The sequence below is a fragment of the Vipera berus genome, assembly GCF_964194415.1.
Source record: "Vipera berus genome assembly, chromosome: 1".
NCBI classification, from domain to species: Eukaryota; Metazoa; Chordata; class Lepidosauria; order Squamata; family Viperidae; genus Vipera; species Vipera berus.
The window spans coordinates 344,193,288-344,219,845 of record NC_138202.1 but is presented as its reverse complement, the minus strand read 5'-3'; the positions used below and the strand labels follow the sequence as shown (position 1 = coordinate 344,219,845).

Below are 26,558 nucleotides of genomic sequence, written 5' to 3'. Positions count from 1 at the left end.
ATAAATAAAAGTACCACCTTCCCACTGAGGGTTAATCTAGTTTACAGATTAAACAAATTGAATTTCACAATGAAATCCATTCTCCAAGCAAGTTTTTCTCTTGTGCTAACACACAGAGTAAAAAATGGACATTGTAGGGAAAAAGGCATGCAGCAAAAATCCCAAAGAGGTTTTTTCATGAGGCCACTGGAGTTTCTTGTTTTATCTTTGAAGACGTTTCGTTTCTCATCCAAGAAGCTTCTTCAGCTCTGTCAGGATGGTGGGGAATGAAACGATTTATATTCCTTGCAGACTGAAATCCTTTCATTTCCCACCACCAGTAGAGTTGAAGAAGCTTCTTGGATGAGAAGTGAAATGTCTTCAAAGAAAAAAAAAAGTCCAATTGCCTCATGAAAAAGCATATTTGAGATAACTATGACCTGAATCTCCAAAAACAAAAACAAAATCACAACTTCACACAACCTTATGCTTTTTGGTAAATTTTGTTAGTTAGAAAAGGTGTCGCCAAATTCCTTCTGATATTTTTTTGCCAGTAGAAAGTGAGTGAATTAGAACTTTCTCAAATTCCCAACAAATAATTATTACCCTTTGAAAAACACTGTTCACAGCCAAGGTGGTACCAAAGCGATTGCTGAGTAGGATGACCAGTAAGAGAGAGGATCTTTTGGCAACACGTCTGCACATATTTGCACTGCCTTGCACAACTGAAAGGGAGAGGACCATAAGGGACCTTACTAAAGTGTTATTGTCTCCGGTCACTTTTCGCCCTGGGTTTGCTGTCATCCAGAAGTGAAGAAAGGATCTGGTTCGAATGGTGTCGCTTGTTTTTGGGGTTTGCTCGGAGCGGGGCGCCCAGGATCACATCTTGTCCTGAGCCTGGTTCAACGGAAGACAAAGAATCTGAAAACAAAGGAAACCGGGACGGGTGTGTTGTTTAAAAGACAGGGAGGGGGCAGCGGGAAATGCCCTGGCCACGGAAGACCCTCATCTCCCTGGAAAGAGGGATGTCTGAAAGCTTTGGCTGCCTGAGAGGCAGACAAATCAATGGCAGTAAATTATAAATACTGTAATCAACTGCTATCAAAACTAATCATGAACTGGTTTCGTGTAGCAGTCAAAGTGTTGCACTAGAAACTGGGGGCCTCTTGAGTTCTAGCCAGTGATTTTGGGTCAGACATTCTCTCCCAACCCGCCTTGCCCCACTGGGATGTCATTTGTTGTGGGGAAAATAGGCAGAAGAGAACCCTAAAATGTCATAAATGGATAGTGTTCTGGACATGTGGCTGCTCTTACTGTATTGCCACACTTAGCCAAACTGTAAGGGGCCCACTTTTGCCCTTCCAAAAATGAGACAACATCACCCAAAACATGGCATGGTTTTGCTTAAAATTTCAATATCCAAGTTACAAATGTAGAAATCCATTTTAAAATTTAGACAAAAATGCCGCACATCATCTCATAAAAAGAGAAAAGCGGGTTGCTGAGCTGCATGCCTGTATGATCAAATGTCCAGGGGTTGCAGTTCTGAACAGACAATAATAAATTCTCCCTTCTGAGGGTCTTTAAACTGGACCTGTAGTGAACATTGCCCCTCTAAGATAAGGCAAACAGGTCCCTTCAAGTAAAACCAGGTTTGCCGGCACTCACCATGAATCCCTATCATATGTTCTAAAATTAGCACTCTCTCTGCTAAAATCTTCAAGGCCTCCCGCAGTTGTTGGACCCCTTCACCCTACAGAGGAGAGAAAAGGTAAGGGAGAGAAATTTGTGCATGGTGTTAAACTTATATTTCCTCTTTTCCTTTTCTTAAAACAAATTGTAAGTATTTCAGTAACTCATTTAACCTCTTAAGGGCTGGCTGCATTGTTTCAAAATGGTTGATACAGGTAGTCCTCGACCTATGACTGTAATGGAGCCTGCCCATTATAGTCACATGTTGTAATGATCATAAAACAGGGTCAATCAGGTGACCGACCCGATTTTATGACCTTCTTCTGCAGCAGTCACTAAGTGTACTCTGTGTTCATCAAGCAAGCCAATGGTTTGCTATGGGTGTGATTTTGCCAAAGCCTGGAAGCTAGTGCTAGTTTTTGGTAAAACTATCGTAAAATGCGGTCATGTGACCAAGGGATGTTGCAAACGACTCTAAATACAACCGTATTGCTGAGCACCTGAAATTTGGTCATGTGACTGCAGAAGAGGCCCAACCATCAGAACTTTGGAGTCCCATTTTTTGGATCAGTCATACCTTTGAATGGTAAGTGATAAGACATAAGGTGACAACTACCTGTTTTTAATTTACAACAGTAGTCTCCAACCTTTCTGGCTTTGTGGACAGGCAGAGCGAGGGGAGAGGGGATGATTCAATGTGAGTGACGGGCGAACCTGTGTGCACGCATTCTCACCTGCTGTTCATGCAAGTGGAGCCCGCACGCACGCACACACTTGCCTGCCACTTCCCTGCCCAGTTCCGAACAGGCCATGGGCTGATAGTGAGCTGCACGCTGGGGGTTGGGGACCTCTGGTTTACAATATGGGTGGATTCACCAGTACCCACACATTTGCGTGCATACACACAGAGATACACAGCATTTGAAAAAACAGCATAATGATCTTGATATGCTATCTTTCTATTACAAGGAGCATTTTGCCATTCTTGGGGCTTTCTCTCAGCTTTTACCACAGGTTGATTAGAAGCTTTAAATTTCACAGAACTCTCTGGAACATCCATTAATGGCTTGGTGGAGCCTTGGTGGAGCAGTGGGCTAATGCCTCCTTAAGTAACACCAGCTGCCTGCAATTATTGCAGGTTCGCATCCCACCAGGCTCAAGGTTGACTCAGCCTTCCATCCTTCCGAGGTAGGTAAAATGAGGACCCAGATTGTTGGGAGCAATAAGCTGACTTTGTAATAATGCCGCTTGGGGGGGGGGCAAAAGCCCTAATAAGCAGGCATATACATAGAATGAAGGCTATTGCTAAGCACATTTGATTTGTGCTTAGATTGTAAGCCGCCCTGAGTCTTCGGAGAAGGGCGGGATATAAATGGGATTAAAATAAAAATAAAAAAAATAAAAAATGGTTGAAATGCAGGTCTGGAGAAATCTAAACGATAGACAACCAAACAGAGTTGCTGCTTGTTTGTGGCTAGGCAAGGATAGAAAAAGGCTTACTTTGATAGGCTGTTCCTACCCATCAAGGAACTGGATTCACCTTTGATGGTCAGAACTTCAGGTTAATATTCCAATCCTATTTCTCACTTGATATTTACATTTAATAACATTTGGCATTTCATCTCATCTTGTTAGGATCTGAGCAACTGGGAGCAAATAGGATTTAGAGCCTGACACACAATGACTGGAAGCTCCGATAACAACATGGAGATATCATACAATGGCATTTCACATTTAAGGACCAGACCCTGATCTCATATAGTGGTGTTTGAAGATTTTTCTTGTACTCCACACCTTCTAAACTCCTGCAAATTTCCATTCTGTTTGACCAGCTTTTGAAACTTTACCTGAATTAAGGCACAGAAGATCAACTGGAGGATCAAAATTGAATTGCAACTAATATGCAGAAGGCACCTATTCTCTTTCCCTCCCCCATCTCCTATGTCCAGTTATTTCTTCCACAGAGACAGGAACCTCTGAATTAGTGTCTGGAGGTGACTTGAAAACAGATGCAAGCAACCAAGCCAAAACCTAATTCAGAGAAAATGGTGTACACTGAGTTATCACTTGCTCAGATTTATATTTAGTTCTGCCCTTCCCCGAATGACCAACTATACAATCAGGGAATTGACTGAATCTGAATTAACTGGGAAGCTTTGAGTTTGTAATGATTGCGAAGGAGAGTTTTTAGGAAGTGAATCTGCTACATCAAATGCTATCAAGTCTCAGGTGGTCTCTCTTTTTGTCACCTTGTTTACCCCAAGTGGTGGTCAGTTTTAGTTTGTTACAAAAAGCATGTATTGCTTTACCACTTGTCAAGGAAAGCCCTCCAGGACACAAAATATTAAAGAATCTCTCCTACTTTCCGAGAAGTTTGGCTAAAAATGCTGGCCCTTTTATGAACTCCAAGAATAGGCTTCTGAACCCGAGATGGCCTTTTGAATTCAGTGCTAGATAAATTTACATAGCAGCACAAGGAGAGATGGTTGACACGATTCAGAAAAGCTGGTTGCATCCTTACATCAGCACCTCGGTCTCCTTCTTCACCTTTCTTACCAGGTTCACCCTAAAAAAAACCAGAAAGAAATTGATATCAAACTGACAACGGTGTCTTTCCAGTAGTAAAGAGGGATAGAACCAAAGGAATGCTATGATTCAAGCTCTTAAGTCTCCTTCTACATTCCCCAATGTTGTCTCCTCCTGAAGTGCTGGACTTCGACTCTCAATTCTCATCAGCTGTTCCTCCAACATTGGCTGGAGAAAGCTACTCTGTCTTCTCCAAGAAAACCCTTAACTAGCTTAGTTAATGCTATTGGTTGTTGAATAAGATAGGGGTTACAAACTTAATGGGTAGATTCATGAAACCAAGCAAACCATAATGAGGCTTGCCAATAATATTTAGGAGCCAGCAGTGGTTGTGGTCATCTGCTTCAGCAATGGTACACCTGTGCCTATTGAAACAGCACTCCAGGGGCAAGTGTGGGATCTGAATTCCATTAACAATATGCATCAGCTTTGATCTCTTCCTGAAATACACTATCCATTAATGGCGTACTTTAAAATTATCTCCTGGCCCACCCAAGAAGGAGCTCTTCACAAACAAAAACATTGGATTAGAAACAGAGGGCAGGCTTGAGTAACAGGATGTTCCAGAAGAAACTTGGCTCTGATGACTGTCCTTGGAAAAAACTCTGAATGCAAAGGACAGAAAAAGATTTTACCCATGACAGAAGAAAAAGACAGAAAGATAATATACTGGGAGAGGTTATACAAAAAAATGGAAGAATCCATTTTTACATAGTTTTTCTATGTTGTTTCTCTAATCTAACGTCTTCTGGATCTACTTAAGCTAGAAATCCCAAAATTCCAGCCACTAATAAGTCTGAGTAAAGTAATGGGAGGAAACATAGGTATAAATAGAATTCTTTTTTTTCATTTTCGTGCCATCAAATTAGCATTGATTACAAGTAGTCCTCTACTTATGACTGGTTTAGCAACTGTCTGAAGTTACAACAGACCCCCCTCAAAAGATACTTATGACCCAGTTTCAAAGTTTCAGTAGCGGTGGCATAAGTCCGGAGAGGAGCTGGACAAAGGAACAGATCTGGCCAACTGTCAAGTTCATGGCAGTCAGGAAAATCATGCCCATGAATGGGCAGGGCTAGAGGCTGTGAGGGGTTGCTGATTGGTGAGAGTGACCCATTTCCTCCCTCCCCCTACCCATCCCAGGAGAAGAAGGCAATATAAGAGGCCCAGCCAGTGTAGCAATATTGGATATTGTGATAGAACCATAATTGGAAAGCAACAGAGAGAGCTGAGAACAAATCATACAGGAAACCGAGATGAAGATTGACGTGGACTCATTTGGAATGAAGAAGTCAGCAGTAAAGGAAAAGGAGGAGACAGAGGGGACAGAGTGTAAGAAAAGTAGATAAGAGACGTTGCAAACAAAATAATATGAGTGGAAGAAGAGAGAGGTGACATAAAGAAAACCAGAGGATTACAGAATGAAACCTAGTGCTGCGAGAAACAATGTGGGGCAATGAAGACTATCAGGTGATCCAGAAAGTGAATGATGGACAATAGGGAACCCCAACAAGTGGTCAGTGGGTGGTGAGAGAGTGATGGGGATCTAAATCAGTGCTCCAGGGAGGAGGCCATTTTGGAGGCCAAGACTAGAGCATTGGCCTGAAGCTGCAACCAGTCATTGAATGCAAGCCACAGAGTCTAAATAGGAGACCTTGGGCGATTGCTATTGGTCCTTTAAGAGGGTCTTGATAATGACGATGATGGGGATGAGACTGAACGGAGCCACAGAGGAAGGAGTGCTAAACAATCTGTGCGTAATCAATTAACATCAAAAAGATGCTGGCCTAAATGGGATAGGAAAGAGGTTAGACTACCTAACCTGGGAGAACCTAAGGGGTGGCTAGGACTCCTGGTGCCCCAGTTAGTATGGGCAGTGGGGGAATAAAGTCACAGGAAATTTTTAAAAATGGGTGGAATGAGAGTGAAGAGATGAGTTGGTGGGAGCAGAAGTGGATTGATACCAAGGGAATGGCAGAGTGGCTAGGTCAGATACTCATTAGAGTGATAGAGAGTGGGAATGGAAAAATGTGTGAATGGAATAGGAATGAATGTGAGCTGGAGGTGTGGCTTTTGGGACTCCTGCACCTGGGAGGGGAAACAAGGAAGAGCTAAGAGGAGGCAGTATGAAGGGTGAATGTTAGAAGAGGTAATGGGTTGGAGATAAGAGCTGGGCTGACTATTAGAGAAGAGTAATAGGCAGTTTGATACTCATCTCTCTTCTAGCTCAGCATCCTCACCCTAGTGCCTAAGTGACCATATTGGGGGTTTCCCCAGCATCAAGATGTTGCCAGTTCTATGTAGAATAATAATTTGTATGTTTATGACTTGTCATCTGTTACCAAGACTTGGCTGGAGAGAGATGTGTCAGGACTCACCTCAAGTTTATGAAGTGGGATAGCAAAGAGTGCCTGGGACAATTTGGTTGTGACCAAAGGTCATGCTATGGAGGTGGCTAACCTGTTTCTGATAGTGTGACAAATGAAAGATCCTGCTTATGTTCTTATGTTCTCCTTGCTGTGTGGCCCAGTTCCTATTTGATCCCCTGGAGCTTATTGCAGGGGTCTCCAAACTTGGCAACTTTAAGACTCGTGGACTTCAACTCCCAGAATTCCCCAGCCAGCATTCTAGAAATTGACATCCAGAAGTCTTAAAATTGCTAAGTTTGGAGACTCCTGGCTTATTGGAAGACTGGTTATGGTGTCTCAGCTGGGGGTGCTGTGGAAGCTCAACCTTTATTCCTTGGGTGAAATTAACCCACAAACATACATGGACACACATAAATAAATCACTTACAGGAAAACCCTTAATGCCTCTTTCACCAGTCTGCCCCGCTGGCCCCTGTCAGAAGTAAAATCAATTAATGGGAAAGTCCAGCTGCTAGGTTAGTAGCTAAAGCAATTCCATGTTTGTCTGTTTATATGAGAAGGGGATAGATCAGAGGGATAGATGAGCATCAGAATGTAGAATCAAAAATCTTTTGACCAACATTAAATAAAACTGAGTAAATGTAGTGTTTTGATACAATGAGATACCTTTTAGAAAAAGAAATAACTAAGGCTTTGGGAACAAAACCTGAGATCCTTTTGCTTATTTGTATTATTGTTCTTACTATTTTTTTAATAGTACCATACTAATGAGTTACCAACCTCAAGGTGGTTTTCAATAAAAACTTCAAACAGTAAACATTAAAATCCAACAAAAATTAAACGTCTGCTCAAAACATGTGTTTATAAGGCTTTTTAAAATGCCAGCAAAGTTGATTTCAAGTTCTGAAGAGGCAATGCAGTTCCAACACTAAGGGAACTATAGACAATTCCTGGTGACCCTTGGAAAAATATTATTTTTATTAGATTTTTATCTCAGCATATTAACATAGTTTTATATAAAATTCAAGATGGCAGACATAACATTATTGCCTTCTATTTTCCCCATAAAAACCCTGTGAAGTAGATTGGGCTGAGAGACAGTGACTGGCCCAAAATCACCCAGCTTGCTTTCATGGTTAAAGGAGAACTAGAACTCATGCTCTCCTGGTTTCCAATCCAGCACCTTAACCACTAAAATTGGTGTAGAAGAATGTATAATAATTGGTTCTTGGGCCTAATGTACATTGGTCTTAACGTACATTGTATTTTGTTCTGAAATGTATGGGGTTCAATACATTCCAGTGGCATTGGCTGTTTCCCCACATTGACCAATGGAAGAAAAACAGAATTTCTTCTGTTCAGAATCTTCTTTTGAGCATCCACCTGGTTGCCTTTAACAAGATCTTATGGATGTCTATGAAGATCCTCAGCCATCCAGGTCATCGTTGTCCCAAAGATGCTTTTTCAGAAAATGAACAGATTTCCAGAAAACATTGTAGACTACAGGAACAGGGCAGAAAACATCCTGCATTCAGAAGGCTCCACACCCATTTGCACTACTCAGGTGACCCTGAGGACACAGAAAACCTCCAAATAGCCCCAACGACTCTCTAAAACAGACATGTCAAACTTGGGACGTCACGTGATGATGCGCAACTTATCGGGACGGTTTTGCCATTGTCGGCAATGGGGTGGGCACGGCTTCCACATGACACATCCGGCCCGTGGGCCGGCAGTTTGACACCCCTGCTCTAAAAGAAGGCAAATGACCAGCTGTCTGCAAGGAATATAAATCCTTCCATTTCCCACCATCTGGTCAGAGCTGAAGAAGCTTCTTGGGTGAGAAGCGAAATGTCTTCAAAGAAAAACAAGAAAGTCCAGTTGCCTCCTGAAAAAGCACCTTCAGGACAAGAGTTTATGGAAGTTCTGAAGCTACTCCCTTTTGGGTCAATCAGCAGAGATCTACCGAACTGCAGTATAGAACAGTGAAAGAGAAAGAGAGAATAGTTTAAGGGCCCACCTGCTTTGAAGAACAGCTTTTTCCCATATGAATTTGCCTGAAGTGCATTTTTTCATCTACGACCCTTCTCTTGATATCATAATAATCTCAGGTATACCAAACTATATCTGTCATTAAATATATTGTAGGACCAAATAATATCTGACAGTAAATATGCCACTGTGTTGTGTAAGTCTGTGCTATAATCCAGACTCAAAGAGATGATTTGGTATGCCTGAAGGTAATTGCCTCATACCAGTTGGTAAGTCCTTATAGAACTGTACTCTTTTCTGGGCTTTTGCTGCACCAGTGAAGATGTGTTTGATTTAATATGGTGCCAACAAGTACAGTGTGGACAGTTTATGCCTGATCACCTCCTCCCCTCTGAATCTGGATTGATGCTTTGCCTCAGTATTTAATAATCTTTTAAAGATTTCATTTTAGCTGTTGAATACAGATAGTCCTTGACTTACAATCGATTGCTTAGTAACCATTCAAAGTTCTGACAGACAGACATGGGGGAGGGGCTTACAACCTGGTTGCAAAGTTTCAACGGTCAATCCCCACACAGTCACATGACCACACTTTGGGCGCTTGGCAACCAGGTTACATTTACTGCTATTTGCAGCATCCCATGTTCACGTAACCACATTTTATGATGGTTTGACCAAAAACCAGCACTTACTTTCAGTTTTCAGCAAAACCAGCTCACAGCAAGCCATGAGTTTGCCCTGTTGGTGCAGTGGTTAAAGTGCAACATTGCAGGCAACTCTGTCCACAGCCTGGAGTTTGATCCTAACGGGGCTCAAGGTTGACTCAGCCTTCCATCCTTCCGAGGTCAGTAAAATGAGGACCCAGATTGTTTGGGGGGGGGGGAATATGCGAATAATGCTTTTTACATTGTAAACCGCTCAGAGAGTGCTGTAAAGTGCTATGGAGTGGTATATAAGCCTAAAATTCTATTGCTACTGCTATGGGTTCACTTAACAACCATTGCAAAAAAGATTGTAAAATCACATGGCTGACCCAATTTATGCCTGTCATGTCTTATGGTGGTGATGGGAAGGCTCCATTATGGTTGTAACTCGAGGACTACCTGCAGGCAGGAGTATCAGAGCTCCTTATGTCATGAATGATAGTTTCCCCATGCACTACAGATTTTATTTTATTTATTTTTATTTTAATCCCATTTATATCCCGCCCTTCTCCGAAGACTCAGGGCGGCTTACAATATAAGCACAGACCAATGTGCTTAGCAATAATAATAATGATGAGAATGAGCTGAGACGTTGACATTGTATAGTTACCAAAGAGCAAGCAATACACCACCTTGTGATGTATGCCAGCACTATGTGGAGTTAGTCAGTCCAATATCACAATTGCATCATGTAACATGAAGGTTGCTACAGGAAACATCTTTGATGCCAGCAAGACTTCCTCCTCACTAATTAAAAAAAATGGAAAGCTGCCTCTTTGTAAGATCAACAATAGCCTCCAATTTAATCCTTATTTCTATAAATGTTTCTGGGCTTCATGTGAGCCCCACATGAATTTTTAGGAAATGGAAACAAAGAAGAATTACAGTCTTGTGATTCATTCAGGAGCAAATCTAGCTGCCCAGATCTTTTAACAGGTCAATTGGGATAGTATAGAGCATTTAGAACAAGGGGCAGAACAACGTTTCTCAACTTTAGCAACTTTCAGATGTGTGGCCTTCAACTCCCAGAATTCCTCAGCCAGCCATCTTAAAGTTGTCAACTGAGAAACACTGGTGTAGATGAAAGAATTCTTAAGTGAGCAAGCAAGCCAAACAGCCATTATGGGAGCATACCAAAAACATGCTTCCAAAATTCGAACTGTGTCCATTGACTCAAACATTGCCCCAAAGTTCATAGTGCATATTTTTAATGTATAAAAGGGATTTGCTGAACCACACCAGTGATCTGTAAAATGGCACAAATCTAAAAATTGGCTTACCCTTTCGCCTCGATCACCTTTTGGGCCTTTCAGCCCAGGCTGTCCAGGAGAACCAGGAGTGCCCTGATAGAAAGCAAAGACATTAGAACCGTGTTTGTCATCCTGGGCTGTTTTAAGATGTGTGGACTTCAACTCCCAGGATTCCCCAGCCTGAATGAATTCTGGGAATTGAAGTCCACACATCTTAAAACAGCCCAAACTGAGAAAAGTTATATTGCTTATGAAAAGCTGTATTCTCTGACGGCTCCTTCAGCAATAATTATGTCTTATGTTTTATCAATAGTCAGTGGTTTACCAATGAATTCACTACTATAACATAAACAATACAAGATATTATTGTAATATCACAGAATCTCTTCCGTATTAATACAGAGTGCTGGATCCTTTCATAGGTAGAAAATATTGCCTTTTTCAAAACAGATAGATCACACATTTATCTTGCCTGGTTTTACCATGACCTGCAAACACCATTGCCCCTATTTATTATTATTGTTGTTGTTATTGTTATTATTAATATTTATGGCATTTTTGTTACAAATGCTGACTTTACACAACATGGGGTGTTTTTTTCTAGCCTAGCTTTATGTCAATAACTAGCAATCCTTCAGCATTGCAGAAAAAGTACAGGTACTCCTCAACTTACCACCATTCGTTCAGTGACTGAAATTACAATGGTGCTGAGTGAAGGGACAAATGACCTGTACTCAAAGTTGCAGCTATTGCAGCACTCCTCTAATCACATGATGAAAATCCATGCACTTACCAATCCACCCGCTCTTATGACTGACCGCAGGAACATTGCAACTGCCCCCACCAGGCAGTCTTTCCCCCACATTCCACTTCAAAGGGCCTCAGAGGCCTTGGGCCTCCTCTCTGTCCCAGCACATCTTGCTCTACTGACCCTCTCCTGAAGGTCGCCTTTCCAAAAGAGAAAGTCAATGCAATGTGTGGCCTTCCTACTACAGAGGCCCCCTTGTGCCATTCCAGCTGCTGCCAGAAGCAGCTGCAATTCTCACAATCACTCAAAAGGACGTGATTTTCCAAATCAGTCAGCCTGGAAAATTAGGCTCTTCTGAGATTGCCCTAATGAGGCAGACCTCCAGAATGGCCCCAGGTGGCCTCTGTGCATTGGCTGGTGCTCTTTTGAAAAGGTTGGCTGCAACGGACTCAGTTGTGGTCGTACGTTGAGTAATACCTATAACTATATGGGTTGTACATCATTTGAAAGGTTAAACTATATCATGTGTCTGGTACAGAAAGGCAGAATCAGGGAGATCAAACTATTACGACCGTACCTCTTTTCCAAAAGGAAATGTTAACAGTAATGTTTTTAAAGCTTAGTAAAAAAAATCACTTTAATTTGACCTGAAAAGGCTCAACAAGTGTGTGAAAAAGGTTTGCCTACCTGTACTCCAGGTGCTCCCATTGGCCCTGGGGCTCCCTTGGGGCCTGAAGATCCAGGTGGGCCTGGTGAAAAACATGTTAATGTATTTTAAGTATTTGCATATTACTTAATGCACATGTGTATTCTGATACAAATAGCAATGCTGAATTAAAAGTTGCAAGATTCCAGACTTTCGTCAAGCCAATGATATCCTGATATGTTGGATTACAAATTCTGTCATTCCCAGCTGCCATGAGCTTAAATGATTTAATTAACCTCTTTTGTTTAATATATCTGGAGGCATCATGCTGAGGAAAACTCTAGATCAGACATGTCAAACTCGCGACGTCACGTGACGTGGCGCAATATATCGGGATGGTTTTGCCATTGCTGGCAATGGGGTGGGCGCAGCTTCCGGATGATGCATCTGGCCTGCAGGCCGGCAGTTTGACACACCTGCTCTAGATCATCATCTAGGATTCATCTATCTGTTCTTTTTTGTTGGAGGAGAAATGTGGAGGATCCCAAAAAAGTGGTCTTTGGATCTCACCAGTGCCTTTTTTGTAAAAAAAAAAAAAAAAGTGCCGGAACTCACACACATCATACAACCCGCCTTGCCTACCCTACAAGGTTCCATCCAAAAAAGGTACTGGAACTCCGTTCTGGGCGTTCTATGACAAAAAAGCCCTGCATCTCACCAAAAAAAAGCATAGGGAGAAGGATAGACAATGATCTTGACATGCTAGCTTTCTATTATAAGGATGTGTTTTGGCATTGTTGGTGCTTTCTTTCAGCTTCCAACACAAGTTCATTATAAGCTTTAAATTTCACACACCACTCTGGAATATCCATTATGGCTGATGTGCAGGACTGGAGAAATCCAAATGATGGGCACCCAAACAGAGTTGCTGCTTCTTCGTGGCTAGGACAAGGGTAGAAAAAGGCTTACTTTGATAGGCTGATCCTACCCATCAAGGAACTGGATTCACCTTTGATGGTCAGAACTTCAGGTTAATATTCCAATCCTATTTCTCACTTTTTATTTTTAATAACATTTGGCATTCCATATCATTTGAGCAGTTGAGAGCAAATAGGATTTAGAGCCTAGCATGCAATGATTGGAAGCTTGTAACAATACAGACATACCATACAATGGTATTTCACATTTAAAGATATAGTGGAGTTTGGCAATTTCACACAACACTCCAGAACAGAGTTCCCCAATGTTTCTAGCTTTTCAAACTGCCAGGGGGAGGGGGAAAGAGGGGATGGTTCTGCACATCAGGCCAGCAATCACACGTGTGCAGCTAAATTTACACAAGCAGTGTGCACATGCACCTGACACTCACTTAAATAGGCCACACTTGCACACTTGCCCTCTGCTCATGCAAGTGGGGATGTGCGTGCATGTGCACGCCGGCCGTTTCCGCCACCCGGTTACAAACCCCTCACAGCCCACTAGTGAGCCACAGCCCACAGGTTGGGGACCCCTGCTCTAGAATACCCATTAATGGCTGATGTGTGAGACTGGAGAAATTTAAATGATGGATAACCAACTCTCAAGCTTTTAATTCCATTCATTTGCAAAAAATAAACCAACTTGAAAAATCAATTTATTTCTGCAATTCTGGAACAAGTTTTGGCAAGAAGTAATAGAACAGCCAGATTCATTTTACTTTATAATTTTTGAAAAATAAAACAGCCTGAATTTTAAAAAATGGTGATACAGTAAGGACCTCTGAATTAGTTAGGGTTAGGGAGATTTACTGGCACATTTAAAGGTATTTTACACAGGCGAGCCCCTTCATGGATTACTGCCTTGTCGTGGCGAAGGGGCTTGCGTAATTCAATGAAGCTATGAGCTATGCCGTGCAGGGCCACCCAAGACGGAAAGGTCATAGCAGAGAGTTCTGACAAAACGTGATCCACTGGAGAAGGAAATGGCAAACCACTCCAGTATCTTTGCCATGAAAACCCTATGGACAGTACTAAAAGGCAAAATGATATGACGCTGGAAGATGAGCCCCTCAGGTCGGAAGGCGTCCAATATGCTACTGGGGAAGAGCAGAGGGCTAGTACTAGTAGCGCCAGAAAGAATGAAGCGACTGGGCCAAAGCCGAAAGGACGCTCAGCTGTGGATATGTCTGGTGGTGAAAGGAAAGTCCGATGCTGTAAAGATTTTTTCTCCATAGGAACCTGGAATGTAAGATCCATGAATCAAGGAAAGCTGGACGTGGTCAAACAAGAGATGACAAGACTAAACATTGACATCTTAGGTATCAGCGAACTAAAATGGACAGGAATGGGTGAATTTAATTCAGATGACCATCAGGTATACTACTGCGGGCAAGAATCCCTCAGAAGAAATGGAGTAGCCTTCATAGTCAATAAAAAAATAGGAAAAGCAATACTGGGATACAATCCTCAAAATGACAGAATGATCTCAGTTCGAATCCAAGGCAAACCATTCAATATCACAGTAGTCCAAGTCTATGCCCCAACCACCAGTGCTGAAGAGGATGAAATTGACCGGTTCTATGAAGCCCTACAGCACCTTATAGAACTAACACCCAAAAATGATGTCCTTATCATCATGGGGGATTGGAATGCTAAAGTAGGAAGCCAAAAGATAAGCGGAATAACAGGCAAGTTTGGCCTTGGAGTACAAAATGAAGCAGGGCACAGGCTGATAGAATTTTGTCAAGAGAATACGATGGTCATAGCAAACACTCTTTTCCAACAACCCAAGAGACGGCTTTACACATGGACATCACCAGACGGTCAACACAGAAATCAGATTGACTATATGCTCTGTAGCCAAAGATGGAGAAACTCTATACAGTCAGTAAAAACAAGACCAGGAGCTGACTGTGGCTCAGACCATGAGCTTCTTGTTGCAAAGTTTAGGCTTAAATTAAAGAAAGTAGGGAAAAGCGCTAGGCCAGTCAGGTATGAATTAAATCATATCCCTGTTGAATATACAGTTGAGGTGACAAATAGATTTAAGGAATTGGATCTGATAGACAGAGTGCCTGAAGAACTATGGACAGAGGTTCGCAACATTGTACAACAGGTAGCAACCAAAACCATCCCAAAGAAAAAGAAATGCAAGAAAGCAAAATGGCTGTCTGAGGAAGCTTTGCAAATAGCTGAGGAAAGGAGGGAAGCGAAAGGCAAGGGAGAAAAAGAAAGATATGCCCAATTAAATGCAGAATTCCAAAGACTAGCTAGAAGAGATAAGAATGCCTTCTTAAATGAACAATGCAAAGAAATAGAAGAAAACAATAGAATAGGGAGGACCAGAGATCTTTTCAAGAAAATTGGAGAGATGAAAGGAACGTTTCATGCAAAAATGGGCATGATAAAGGACCAAAATGGCAGGGACCTAACAGAGGCAGAAGAGATTAAGAAGAGGTGGCAAAATTACACAGAAGAACTATACAAGAATGAGCTTAACGTCCCTGATAATCACAATGAGGTGGTCACTGACCTCGAGCCAGACATCCTAGAATGTGAAGTGAAGTGGGCCTTAGAAAAGCTGAGCAACAACAAAGCTAGTGGAGGTGACAGTATTCCAGCTGAGCTATTCAAAATCTTAAAAGACGATGCAGTAAAAGTGCTACACTCAATTTGCCAGCAAATTTGGAAAACTCAACAGTGGCCACAGGATTGGAAAAGATCAGTTTACATTCCAATTCCAAAGAAAGGCAGTGCCAAAGAATGTTCAAACTATCGCACCATTGCACTCATTTCTCATGCTAGTAAAGTTATGCTTAAAATCCTACAAGCTAGACTCCAGCAGTATGTGGATCGAGAACTACCAGAAGTACAGGCAGGATTTCGAAGAGGCAGAGGAACTAGAGATCAAATTGCTAACTTACGCTGGATCATGGAGAAAGCTAGAGAGTTCCAGAAAAACATCTACTTCTGCTTCATTGACTATGCTAAAGCCTTTGATTGTGTGGATCATAACAAACTGTGGCAAGTTCTTAAAGAGATGGGCATACCAGACCATCTTATTTGTCTCTTGAGAAATCTATATGCGGGCCAAGAAGCAACAGTGAGAACTGGACACGGAACCACTGATTGGTTCAAAATTGGGAAAGGAGTCCGGCAAGGCTGTATACTGTCGCCTTGCCTGTTTAACTTATATGCAGAGCACATCATGAGAAAGGCAGGGCTAGATGAATCAAAAGTTGGAATTAAGATTGCCGGAAGAAACATCAACAACCTAAGATATGCAGATGATACCACTCTAATGGCAGAAAGTGAAGAAGAACTAAAGAGCCTCTTGTTGCGGGTGAAGAAGGAGAGTGCAAAACTTGGGTTGAAACTAAACATTAAGAAAACCAAGATCATGGCATCTGGCCCTCTCAATTCCTGGCAAATAGATGGGGAAGAAATGGAGGTAGTGACAGATTTTATTTTCCTGGGCTCCAAGATCACTGCAGATGGGGACTGTAGCCAAGAAATTAAAAGACGCTTGCTCCTCGGGAGGAAAGCCATGGCAAATCTAGACAGCACACTAAAAAGCAGAGACACCACCCTGTCAACAAAAGTGCGTATAGTCAAGGCTATGGTCTTCCCAGTTGCAATGTATGGCAGTGAAAGCTGGACCATAAGAAAGGCTGAGCGCCAAAGAATTGAAGCCTTTGAACTATGGTGCTGGAGAAGACTCCTGCGAGTTCCTTGGACTGCAAGGCGATCAAACCGGTCAGTCCTAGAGGAGATCAACCCTGACTGCTCTTTAGAAGGCCAGATCCTGAAGCTAAAACTCAAATACTTTGGCCACCTAATGAGAAGGAAGGACTCACTGGAGAAGAGCCTAATGCTGGGAAAGATTGAGGGCACTAGAAGAAGGGGACGACAGAGAATGAGGTGGCTGGATGGAGTCACTGAAGCAGTAGGCGTGAGCTTAAATGGACTCCAGAAGATAGTAGAGGACAGGAAGGCCTGGAGGAACATTGTCCATAGGGTCGCGATGGGTCGGACACGACTTCGCAACTAACAACAACAACAACACAGGCGAGGTGTATTAAACCTGAACAAAAGTTTACACCTCCAATTTGTTTTGATTTATGGCTGGAAAGCAGCAGGAAACTTGTGATTTCTTTGCAATTTTCTGCTGAAATCTGAATGTTTCAGATTGCCCACACTCCTTCCTTGCTTTTAGGAAGCAGTGCCAAGAGTTGAACCTTGTGTTTCTGCAAGCAAAGCAGGTGATCTTCCCTTGAACTGGTGACAGATCCAGACGCCACCTATATAACTTGCCAGGCATAATTTTGGATCCTGCTTCCAAATCTTTGCCCTGGAGAATTCTTGTGACTCCAGACAGGCTAGAACTTCCCGGCGTCTCTTTCCTAACAAGCGTTGAGTCCTTCCTGGCATGCAGCAGCTGACTGCTTGGCAGAAGGAGAAGGCTTATTTGGACTGATCTGCTTGTTAATGCTGCATCGTTAAGAGATTGCCTTCAAATGGCTTTACCCTACCTGGGGGGAAAAAGGGAGGGGGAGTGATATAATTTCTTCCAGACGCCGACTATTAATTACACTTGCCAATCTTTGGGGAGAGGGAGGGACTGGTGTGGGCTCCTTCCAAACGTAGCCTTAATTGTTTCAGTTGAAACCCCCAAGAGCTCCAGACACTCACCAGGGCAATTGAATCTGCCTTCATAATTAATGCAACCCTCATATATCAAAGTCTGCGATGAAATGAGCTGAAGGCTCAATGCAGGAATGTAGTAATAAGAGAAAGAACGTCTTGTCATCCTGATGGAAGGTCACTTTTGAGTGCCGCTACTGTGGACCAACCACTTAAGACGATAAGAAAGAAAGAAAGAAAGAAAGAAAGAAAGAAAGAAAGAAAGAAAGAAAGAAAGAAAGAAAGAAAGAAAGAAAGAAAGAAAGAAAGAAAGAAAGAAAGAAAGAAAGGAGGGAGGGAGGGAGGGAGGGAGGGAGGGAGGGAGGGAGGGAGGGAGGGAGGGAGGGAGGGAGGGAGGGAGGGAGGAAGAAAGAAAGAAAGAAAGAAAGAAAGAAAGAAAGAAAGAAAGAAAGGAGGGAGGGAGGAAGAAAGATGAGAGGGAGGGAGGAAAGAAAGAAGGAAAGAAAAAGAAAGAGAAAGGAAGGAAGGAAGGAAGGAAGGAAGGAAGGAAGGAAGGAAGGAAGGAAGGAAGGAAGGAAGAAAGAAAGGAAGGAAGGAAGGAAGGAAGGAAGGAAGGAAGGAAGGAAGAAAGAAAGAAAGAAAGAAAGAAAGAAAGAAAGAAAGAAAGAAAGAAAGAAAGAAAGAAAGAAAGAAAGAAAGAAAGAAAGAAAAGGAAAGAAAGAAAGAAAGAAAGAAAGAGAAACATTATGGTTAGAAGTAGAGGCCAGTCTAATGGAAGGAAGAGCTTTTTAACTATCATGATTTAATTCCTGATTGTTCACTGGACTGAAAAGGTTGCTGTCATCTGCAACTATATGATCCCCTTTCCCCACTTTTTCAGTTTAGGGTTGGGCATCTTTTGGGTAGCCGGAGACAGTTCACAACTGTTATGGTTTGAGTTGGTGTGAGAGTTTCAGTAGTTGAATAAAAAAGCAAAATGGGCGTGATTGGAATTACACCTTTTAAGAAATCACGGGTAATCCATAGCCCACAGCTGCCTATCATTCCTGCAGACCCATTTTTGTAGGCATCCACCCCTCAAAGATTATGCTACTGAAATTTGGCAGTAAAATGCACTTTACTTTGGCATTTTATTGTTGTGTCTTTTTTTTTTACTAAATTAAGACCCCCAAATAGGTTGTTTAAGCCTCTGGCAGGCTTAAAGTATATATGCTTTGTACAAGAATCCCTCCAAACTGATAAAAGAAAGCCCTCTTTTCTCCCCCACTCCCACGTCAACTTCTCAAAGGAAATTGCAAGAGAAATTTATTTGTCCTTCTTATAAAACAGGGAGAGAGAATTTTTGTGTAGTACATTTACAGCTCATAAAATTGCTGCCACAGGAGTACAAATAGCTCTGCTATACAAGCAGTCACAGCAAATCATTTACCTGCTTCTCTATTCTGTAGGCTGTTCTCTTACCTCCCTATGGGGCAACAACATCACAGGCAGTCCTCAATATATGACCACAATTGTGACCAGAATTTCAGTTGCTAAGTAAGGTATTTGTAAAATGAATAGTGTCCAATTTTAGGATTTTTCCCCCCTTGTTGTTAAGTGAATTACTGCAGTTATTAAGTGAATCTGGCTTCCCCCATTGATTTTGATTGTTGGAAACAGGCCTGGAAGATAACAACAAATGGTTGTAAGTCGAGGACTACCTGTATGCCAAAGAGGCCAATCGATGAAATTCGCTGCAAGCTAGCTTCCTATTTTATTCTGTTAGTTTAAAAAACATTTTTAAAAAATCTGGAGGGACAGAAAACCTGGTCAGCATCAAGGTAAGCATCTGTTCATACTGGTGAACATGGATATGATATTATTTATTCCTTGTGCAAAGCTGGTTTTAGGTTTTCATAGGACCAACCTCAAAATGTTTTAATTGCTAATACAGTAAATAATGTTAGATATTTAACCCACATAAAGCAAAGCTCTTTGGGGGCCTCAATCATTGTTAGGAATACAAAGGGATCCTAAGATTGAAATGTTTGGAAGTGACTGCCTAGTTTGTGGAAAGCTGGCAGAAATAATAATAATAATAATAATAATAATAATAATAATAATAATAATAATAATAATAATAATAATAATAATAATAATAATAATAATAATAATAATAATAATAAAGTTGGAAGGGACCTTGAAGATCATCTAGTCCAACCCCCTGCTCAGGCAGGAAACCCTATACCATTTCGGACAAATGGCTGTCCAGTCTCTTCTTAAAAACCTCCAGTGTTGGAGCATTCACAGCTTGTGGAGGCAGGTTGTTCCACTGGTTAATTGTTCTAACTGTCAGGAAGTTTGTCCTTAGTTCTAGGTTGCTTCTCTCCTTGATTAAACCTGAAAAGTTTATAAAAACACTTCATAGTCTCATCTTTGATATTTTGGGTGACGGTGACAGTTGTCAACCCTTTAAGGTAGACCAGGTCAGAAAACCAATTGCACAAGTTTAACTGGAACTCAAGACAGGCTATTGAAATGCTACCATAAAAAGCTGTGTTTTCCCATCCTTTCTTCTTATAGTTAAGGCAGAGGCAGTTTGAGGCTTTTTTTTCTAATCCTTTCTTCAGTTCCTGGGCTTAAAATGTGCTTTATTTTTAACTGCTGCTGCATAGTTTCTCCAAGTTCATCTCAGTGGCTCTCCACAATGGTGAGCACAGCACTGCTTATCGTATGAACAGTTCTTAGCCAAAATTTTGATTCACTTTGATTCTCCAAACCGGAATTCGTCAATCTTAGCATTTTTGAGATGTGTGGACTCCAACTCCCAGAATCCCCCCAGCCACACATCTTAAAGTTGGTGAGGTGGGAATTGAAGTCAAACACTTAAAGTTGCTGAGCTTGGCAGACACTGCTCCAAACAAATGCGACTACTCCATCTGTAACAGAAGCCCTAGTTTTGTGGGGTATATCTGGATTTTTGAGAGCACAGGTGGAACTCATGTGGCTTCTGAGATGGGGAGGCTTTATAGTTGCCATTGGGCAGAAAATTAGTTGCAGTTCACTAATTCACCAGAAGGAGACGTGAGAGTCCCGCTAGCCCCCACTTCTCTACGAGGTTGGATGTTTCCTTTCTCTGCTTAACTTTGCCTCTTTGGTGAGTGTGCTCCAAACAAAGCTCCACGGTGCAGCTGTCATATTCTTATCACGCAAGAGCACTTATACAGTCTTGCTGAGTCCCAGAAACATTCTTGAAAATAAAGATGATTGTTCAAGCTGCTACTTTGTTTGCTTCCCATTTATTTTTTCCAACTGGAACACAGATGGGAAGATTGAGGGTGGGATGTTAAAAAATAAATAAATCAGGTGTGTCAAGCAAACAGGTTCTAGAAGTGATTGTACTTGGAGTGTCAAACACAGTTGTTACTTTATTCCTCTGTTTCTATCAAACCATCTGTCTTACCTGGCAGCCCTATGGGTCCTGGTGCCCCACGAGGTCCTGGCAAACCAGCCAATATAGTGTCAATGACAGTAGATGCTAACTGTGGCTCTCCATCTGCATTAGCAAGAACAAGAGGTGAGACATCATTGCTCTTGTTAAATTAAATGCATGTTACTGTATTTTGTGCCATCTGGTGATTTCCCTTGAAGACTAATAGAATTTCAGAGTTGGACAGTCAGTCCTTCAGTTTCATTTCTTTTCGGTCCACGTTTTATGGTACAGCACAAGATGCAGCCATAGCATCCTGACTGTTTGCCGTCTGCCCTCCAAGGAGAGGAAGCCCTGTGCTTCTTCAGACAGTTATTTGCATTGTTGATCATCTCTTACCATTAGAGTAAGAATATCTCCTAACATTGAGCCAAAATCTGTTCCCTGTAATTTGCCTTTACTTGCCTCTAGCCCTACCCTCCGGTGAAACAAAAAACAAGTCTGAACAATACTGCAATAATTACTAGCATGCATCTTTTCTATTTTTCCATTCGTTCATTGTCCTGCAAATTCACCCCATCTTCATTCTGCTCTTTCTGAATTCTGGCTTAAAAAGAACACCCAATGTTCATTTCCAAAATTAGTCAGGTAGGCAACAGTTCCTTTGACCCATCTGCAGCTTTTCTCCATCCTTTGTTATGGATCTGCTGGTATCCATTAATAAAATATTTCAAAACAATGATTTTCCTGCAATCCTACGTGATGGTACCAAAGTTTTTTTTAATGCAGTATCTAGGTAATATACTCCACAACTCCCATGTTTTGCTATAATATTGAACTGCCTTACAATTTTGTACTATCATGTTAAGACTGCTGGTTTCCCTTGTTCATGCAGCATTTTATGAAAGTGTAAAAAGGGCCTATTTAAAAAAAAATGAACAAAAAGAACCTTACTGTTGGAGGGTGTTCCAATTTCTATTTTAATACAGGCAGTATGGGCTAATGACTTAGTAACTGTTTGAAGTTATGACAGATTCCTCCCCAGAATTATTTATAACCCATTTTCAAAGTTCTGATAGCTGCACACACACATGCAGTCACAGGGTTGTATTTTGGCTGGTTGGCAACTGACTTGCATTTACAGCTGTTTGCAGTCTCGCAGTCACATGACTGTAATTTTTAGCTGATTTTGCTGATTTCCAGCATTTACTTCCTATTTCCGGCAAAAAACAACCATTTGGAGAAAATGGGTTGGCTTAACAACCATTAAGTTTACTTAATGACTGTCGCAAAAAAAGTTGTAAAATTGGGTGCATCTGTAATCTACTTAAGACTGCCATAATTTACAACCGTAATTCTGGGTTCAAATATAATAATAATAATAATAATTTAATTTCTATACCGCCCTTCTCCCAAAGGACTCAGGGCGGTGTACAGGGCAATAAATACAATAAAAATACAGTGTACAAAAGTTAAGATAGAATTAAATATTAAAGCCCAATTACAGTAAAAAATAATTAAAATTAATATTGAAAAACCCCAAACCCCTCAGACCAGGCCGGCTTGTTCAAATAAATAAGTTTTTAGGTCACGGCGGAAGGAGCGAAGGTCAGGAGCCATCCGGAGCTCAACCGGTAAATGGTTCCAAAGGTCTGGCGCGCCCACAGAGAACGCCCTCCCCCTGGGGGGTCACCAGTCGACACTCTCTGACCGACGGCACCCTGAGGAGGACCTCTCTGTGGGAGCGCACTGGACAAAGGGAAGTTGATGCTGGCAGCAGGTGTTCCCGTAAGTAATCCGGACCCATGCCATTTAGGACTTTATAGGTCATCACCAGCACCTTGAATCTCACTTATATGGCTATAAGTCGAGGACTATCTGTAATGTGTATGTTGAAGCCAATAAATTCTAAAAGAATTTGCTATGCTCCCTTGTTCTTCTGAATATCTCTCTCTTGTCCTGGACCTTCTGGTTTATTTGTAATATATTGGTAAGGAAGCTAAGGTTGAATGAACATGCTGGGAACAGGATAATGAATTGGACAGAGCATTACCTTGGTGTTTTCCCTTATTTATTTCTCCTTTTTAAAAGCAACCATGAACATTTGGAGAAAATATTGTTCTTTCTTCCTCTCCCCTTTCCAGAATGAAACCTTCAATAGTGTTGGAAAAAGAACATTGGACAGAGACTAAAGTAAAACTGCAGAATATAAAATAATGAAATGGGTAGGTGAAGAGAAACAGGGACACAGCTCACGGATCCAGGAGAAGAATTTATAGGACCTGAAGTGCAAAGTAAAACAAAGGTCTGGGCCTTGAGATGTTTACTGAGATGGTCAGGCTATATGCAGTCCAACAATTCCCAAATTCAACTTTCCCAACTTAGCTAACGAGCAGGCTGGCTTGGTCGCTCAACAGTGAGAAACTGGTGAAATGGGCACAGCAGCGCCTGCATTTTCTGCGTCGCATGAGAAAAGCACATCTTCCTTCCCCTGTCCTGACCACCTTCTACAGGGGGACCATCAAGAGCATCCTGTCATACAGCATCACAGTCTGGTTTGTAAGCATCACTGCTTCAGACAGGAAGGCAGTGCAGAGAATGGTGAGGATGGCCGAAAAGATCATTGGCAGTTCCCTCCCTCCCATCCAGGACATAGCACAGAAGCGTTGCTTGAGCAGGGTCCGTAAGATTATCTGGGACACTACACATCCTCTTCACAACCTGTTTTCCTTGTTACCTTCTGGGAGGAGGGGGCTTCGTGGTATCCATAGCAGAACATCCAAATTCAGCCATAGTTTCATTCCATACAGCATTAACCTTGTGAACTCTCAGGCTTCCTCCTTCCATTATATATTCAAGATGGACAGTATTTAATATTTATTTCTCATGTATATGTAGGGGTGTGGGTCTATACATATGTTGTATGTAGTATGTTTTAGGTGTGTGCCGTGTATGTGTCTCACTTTGAGAGCGGGCAACTAAATTTCATTTTTGACGTTTGCCATTGTGCCCACAGTAAAAAATGACAATAAAGGTTATCTTATCTTATCTTATCTTATCTAGCGTCCCTTCAGATGTATTAGACCTACAACTCCTACAATTCTCCCCGCCTTTGGGAACACTAACTGGACACTACTAAGAAATCCTTAAACCAGGAGTCAACAGCATCTTCAAAAAGCACACCGTATCATGCTTCTTCTAATTTTTCAAAATTAAAAATGCCAAACTCTTACAAGATCTCATGTCTGAACAGAGACTTTTCGAGATTTGGCTATATCAGGTGAAAGTGGATACTGCAGCATTATTATTGTCATCACCAAGAGATCATCACCATCATGATCCTTGACCACCATCTAGTGGCACTGCAGACGCTGCAAAACCAACTGTTTCTTCTTGCTCCTAAGTAGTAAAAGAGGAATGTATCAATACTAATGGGAACAAACCAATATCAAAATTTTATTTATTGATGATTATGAGGTAGAGTAGAACAGATCAACATGTGCAAATAAAAGGAAGAATATTGTCAAGTATTGAAACCAACCAAAGAGCAAGTTATACTATTTGAGTTACTAAAAATAATATTTTCCCTTTTTTTCTCCCAACAACACAAAGAAGCAGTGATTTAAGCCAAAGAACTATAAAATCCTGTAAAGTGATGTCATTTGAACTGACTTGAGGTTGGTACCTTCCAGTTACAGCTGTCATCAAAAAGCTTCCCACTTTCATAACCCAAAATAGCTTAAAAGTGCTTTTTGCTAGACTGGTCTTCTCATACTGGATGCCTTGGAATTCCCTGACAGTAAAAACTTTTCATAGCAATGGCTCAGAATGATGGGAGCTAGGTCTCAATACACCTGGAGCACTCCTGATGAAAAAAGAAAGCAAAAAAAAGCTTCATGAAGAAAATATCTGAAAAAACAGGTTGACCCATGGTTAAAGGTAAAGGTTCCCCCGCACATGCGTGCTAGTCATTTCCGACTCTCGGGGCCGATGCTCATCTCCGTTTCAAAGCCAAAGAGCCAGCGCTTGTCCGAGGACGCCTCCATGGTCATGTGGCTGACATGACTAGACGCCAAAGGCGCACGGAACACTGTTACCTTCCCACCGTAGTGGTCCCTATTTTTCTACTTGCATTTTTACGTGCTTTCGAACTGCTAGGTTGGCAGAAGCTGGGACGAGTAACAGGCACTCACTCTGTTACGCGGCACTCGGGATTCGACCCGCCAAACTGCCGACCTTCTGATCGACCCAGGGTTAGGAAGATAGAAAAAATATTGATGTTTTTGGACCGTTGGAGGAGATTCCTGAGAATACCACGGACAGCCAAGAAAACCAACAAATGAATCTGGAATTCTCATTTGAGGCACAAATGACAGGCTCAAATTATCCGACTTCAGGTATCTATTATATTGCCCCCAGATTGTTGGGGGCAATTAAGCTGACTTTGTAATAATGCCGCTTGGGGGTGTGTGTGAAAGCCCTAATAAGCAGGCATATACATAGAATGAAGGCTACTGCTAAGCTTGTAAGCCGCCCTGAGTCTTCAGAGAAGGGCGGGATATAAATGGAATAAAAATAAAAATAAAAAATAAATTATCCGACTTCAAATATCTATTCCCTTGAGAAATCCATAATGGGGGGAAAGGTGGAAGGAAGAAGACAATAGGATGACCAACAGCACAATGCCCCACTGGAAGATCTAGAAGACTAGGTTAGGAACATTGTGCAAAAAAAAAAATCTATCTATGTGGTTGCTAAGAATCAACACTAACTTCAAAATAACCATCAAAGCACATCATCATAGTCACCAGCAGTTTACCCCTAACAGTAGTTTTTCACCATTATCTAGGTTCTGCTTCCCTCTGCTGTTAGTAATTTGGAGCTGCAGCTTAAAGTTTTGCAACAGGTTCTGTAAAGCATTCTGCTTCACAAAAGTTTGTTTCACCCCTTTGGGAAGAGCTAATCTGGAAATTGATGAAGATGACAGCTAAGGACTAACTTTGCAGACCAAAGGCCATGAAGCTGAAGTGGCCAAGCAGATCTGGTGAGAAATCCACAAGTAGCAGGACCAAAAGCTAAAAATTAAATACATTTGAATTCTTGAAAGGATCTAACATAGGAGATGAAGATCTCTTCTCTAAACTGTTCCAAAATACAGTTCATAGAATAATGAATTTAATTTATAGGAAGATAGATTCTAGTTAAATATGAAACTTCCTAACGCTAAGGGCAATTTGAAACCAGAACCAATTGCCCAGAGAAATGATAGGTTATATTTAAAGATTTGTGTGTGTGGGGGGGGAAGCGGGGTTCAGGGAGACACTGAACACCTCTCTGGAAGTTTTAATTTGGATTCCAGCACTAAGGAGGGGGTTGGATTTGATGGCTCAACTATTAGCTTCCTAGGGTTCTATCAAATCTGGAACTTCCATTTGGGTAATGCAACAGTCTTCATGAATCAACAATGTCAACATTGGTCTTAGTCTTTCAATACTTCTGTATTCTGATGTCAGCTGCCTTCAATATTCAAATAAAAATAAAAAGGTCAGAATAAATTAAATA

The 26,558-nt window shown here is 41.6% G+C and overlaps 1 protein-coding gene across 1 annotated transcript in view; it reads right to left on the bottom strand.

Moving 5' to 3' along the window:
• Positions 1 to 742: 742 nt before the first annotated feature.
• Positions 743 to 26,558, bottom strand: part of COL26A1 (collagen type XXVI alpha 1 chain) — a gene marked incomplete at both ends in the record, with an annotated part of 201,376 nt that continues 175,560 nt past the window's right edge. Inside the window, 7 exons of the mRNA XM_081312808.1 lie at positions 743 to 900; positions 1,648 to 1,732; positions 4,193 to 4,237; positions 7,054 to 7,098; positions 10,603 to 10,665; positions 12,008 to 12,069; positions 21,030 to 21,122. Coding sequence (XP_081168934.1) covers positions 743 to 900; positions 1,648 to 1,732; positions 4,193 to 4,237; positions 7,054 to 7,098; positions 10,603 to 10,665; positions 12,008 to 12,069; positions 21,030 to 21,122 — 551 coding nt within the window. The remainder of the gene's footprint in view (positions 901 to 1,647; positions 1,733 to 4,192; positions 4,238 to 7,053; positions 7,099 to 10,602; positions 10,666 to 12,007; positions 12,070 to 21,029; positions 21,123 to 26,558) is intronic.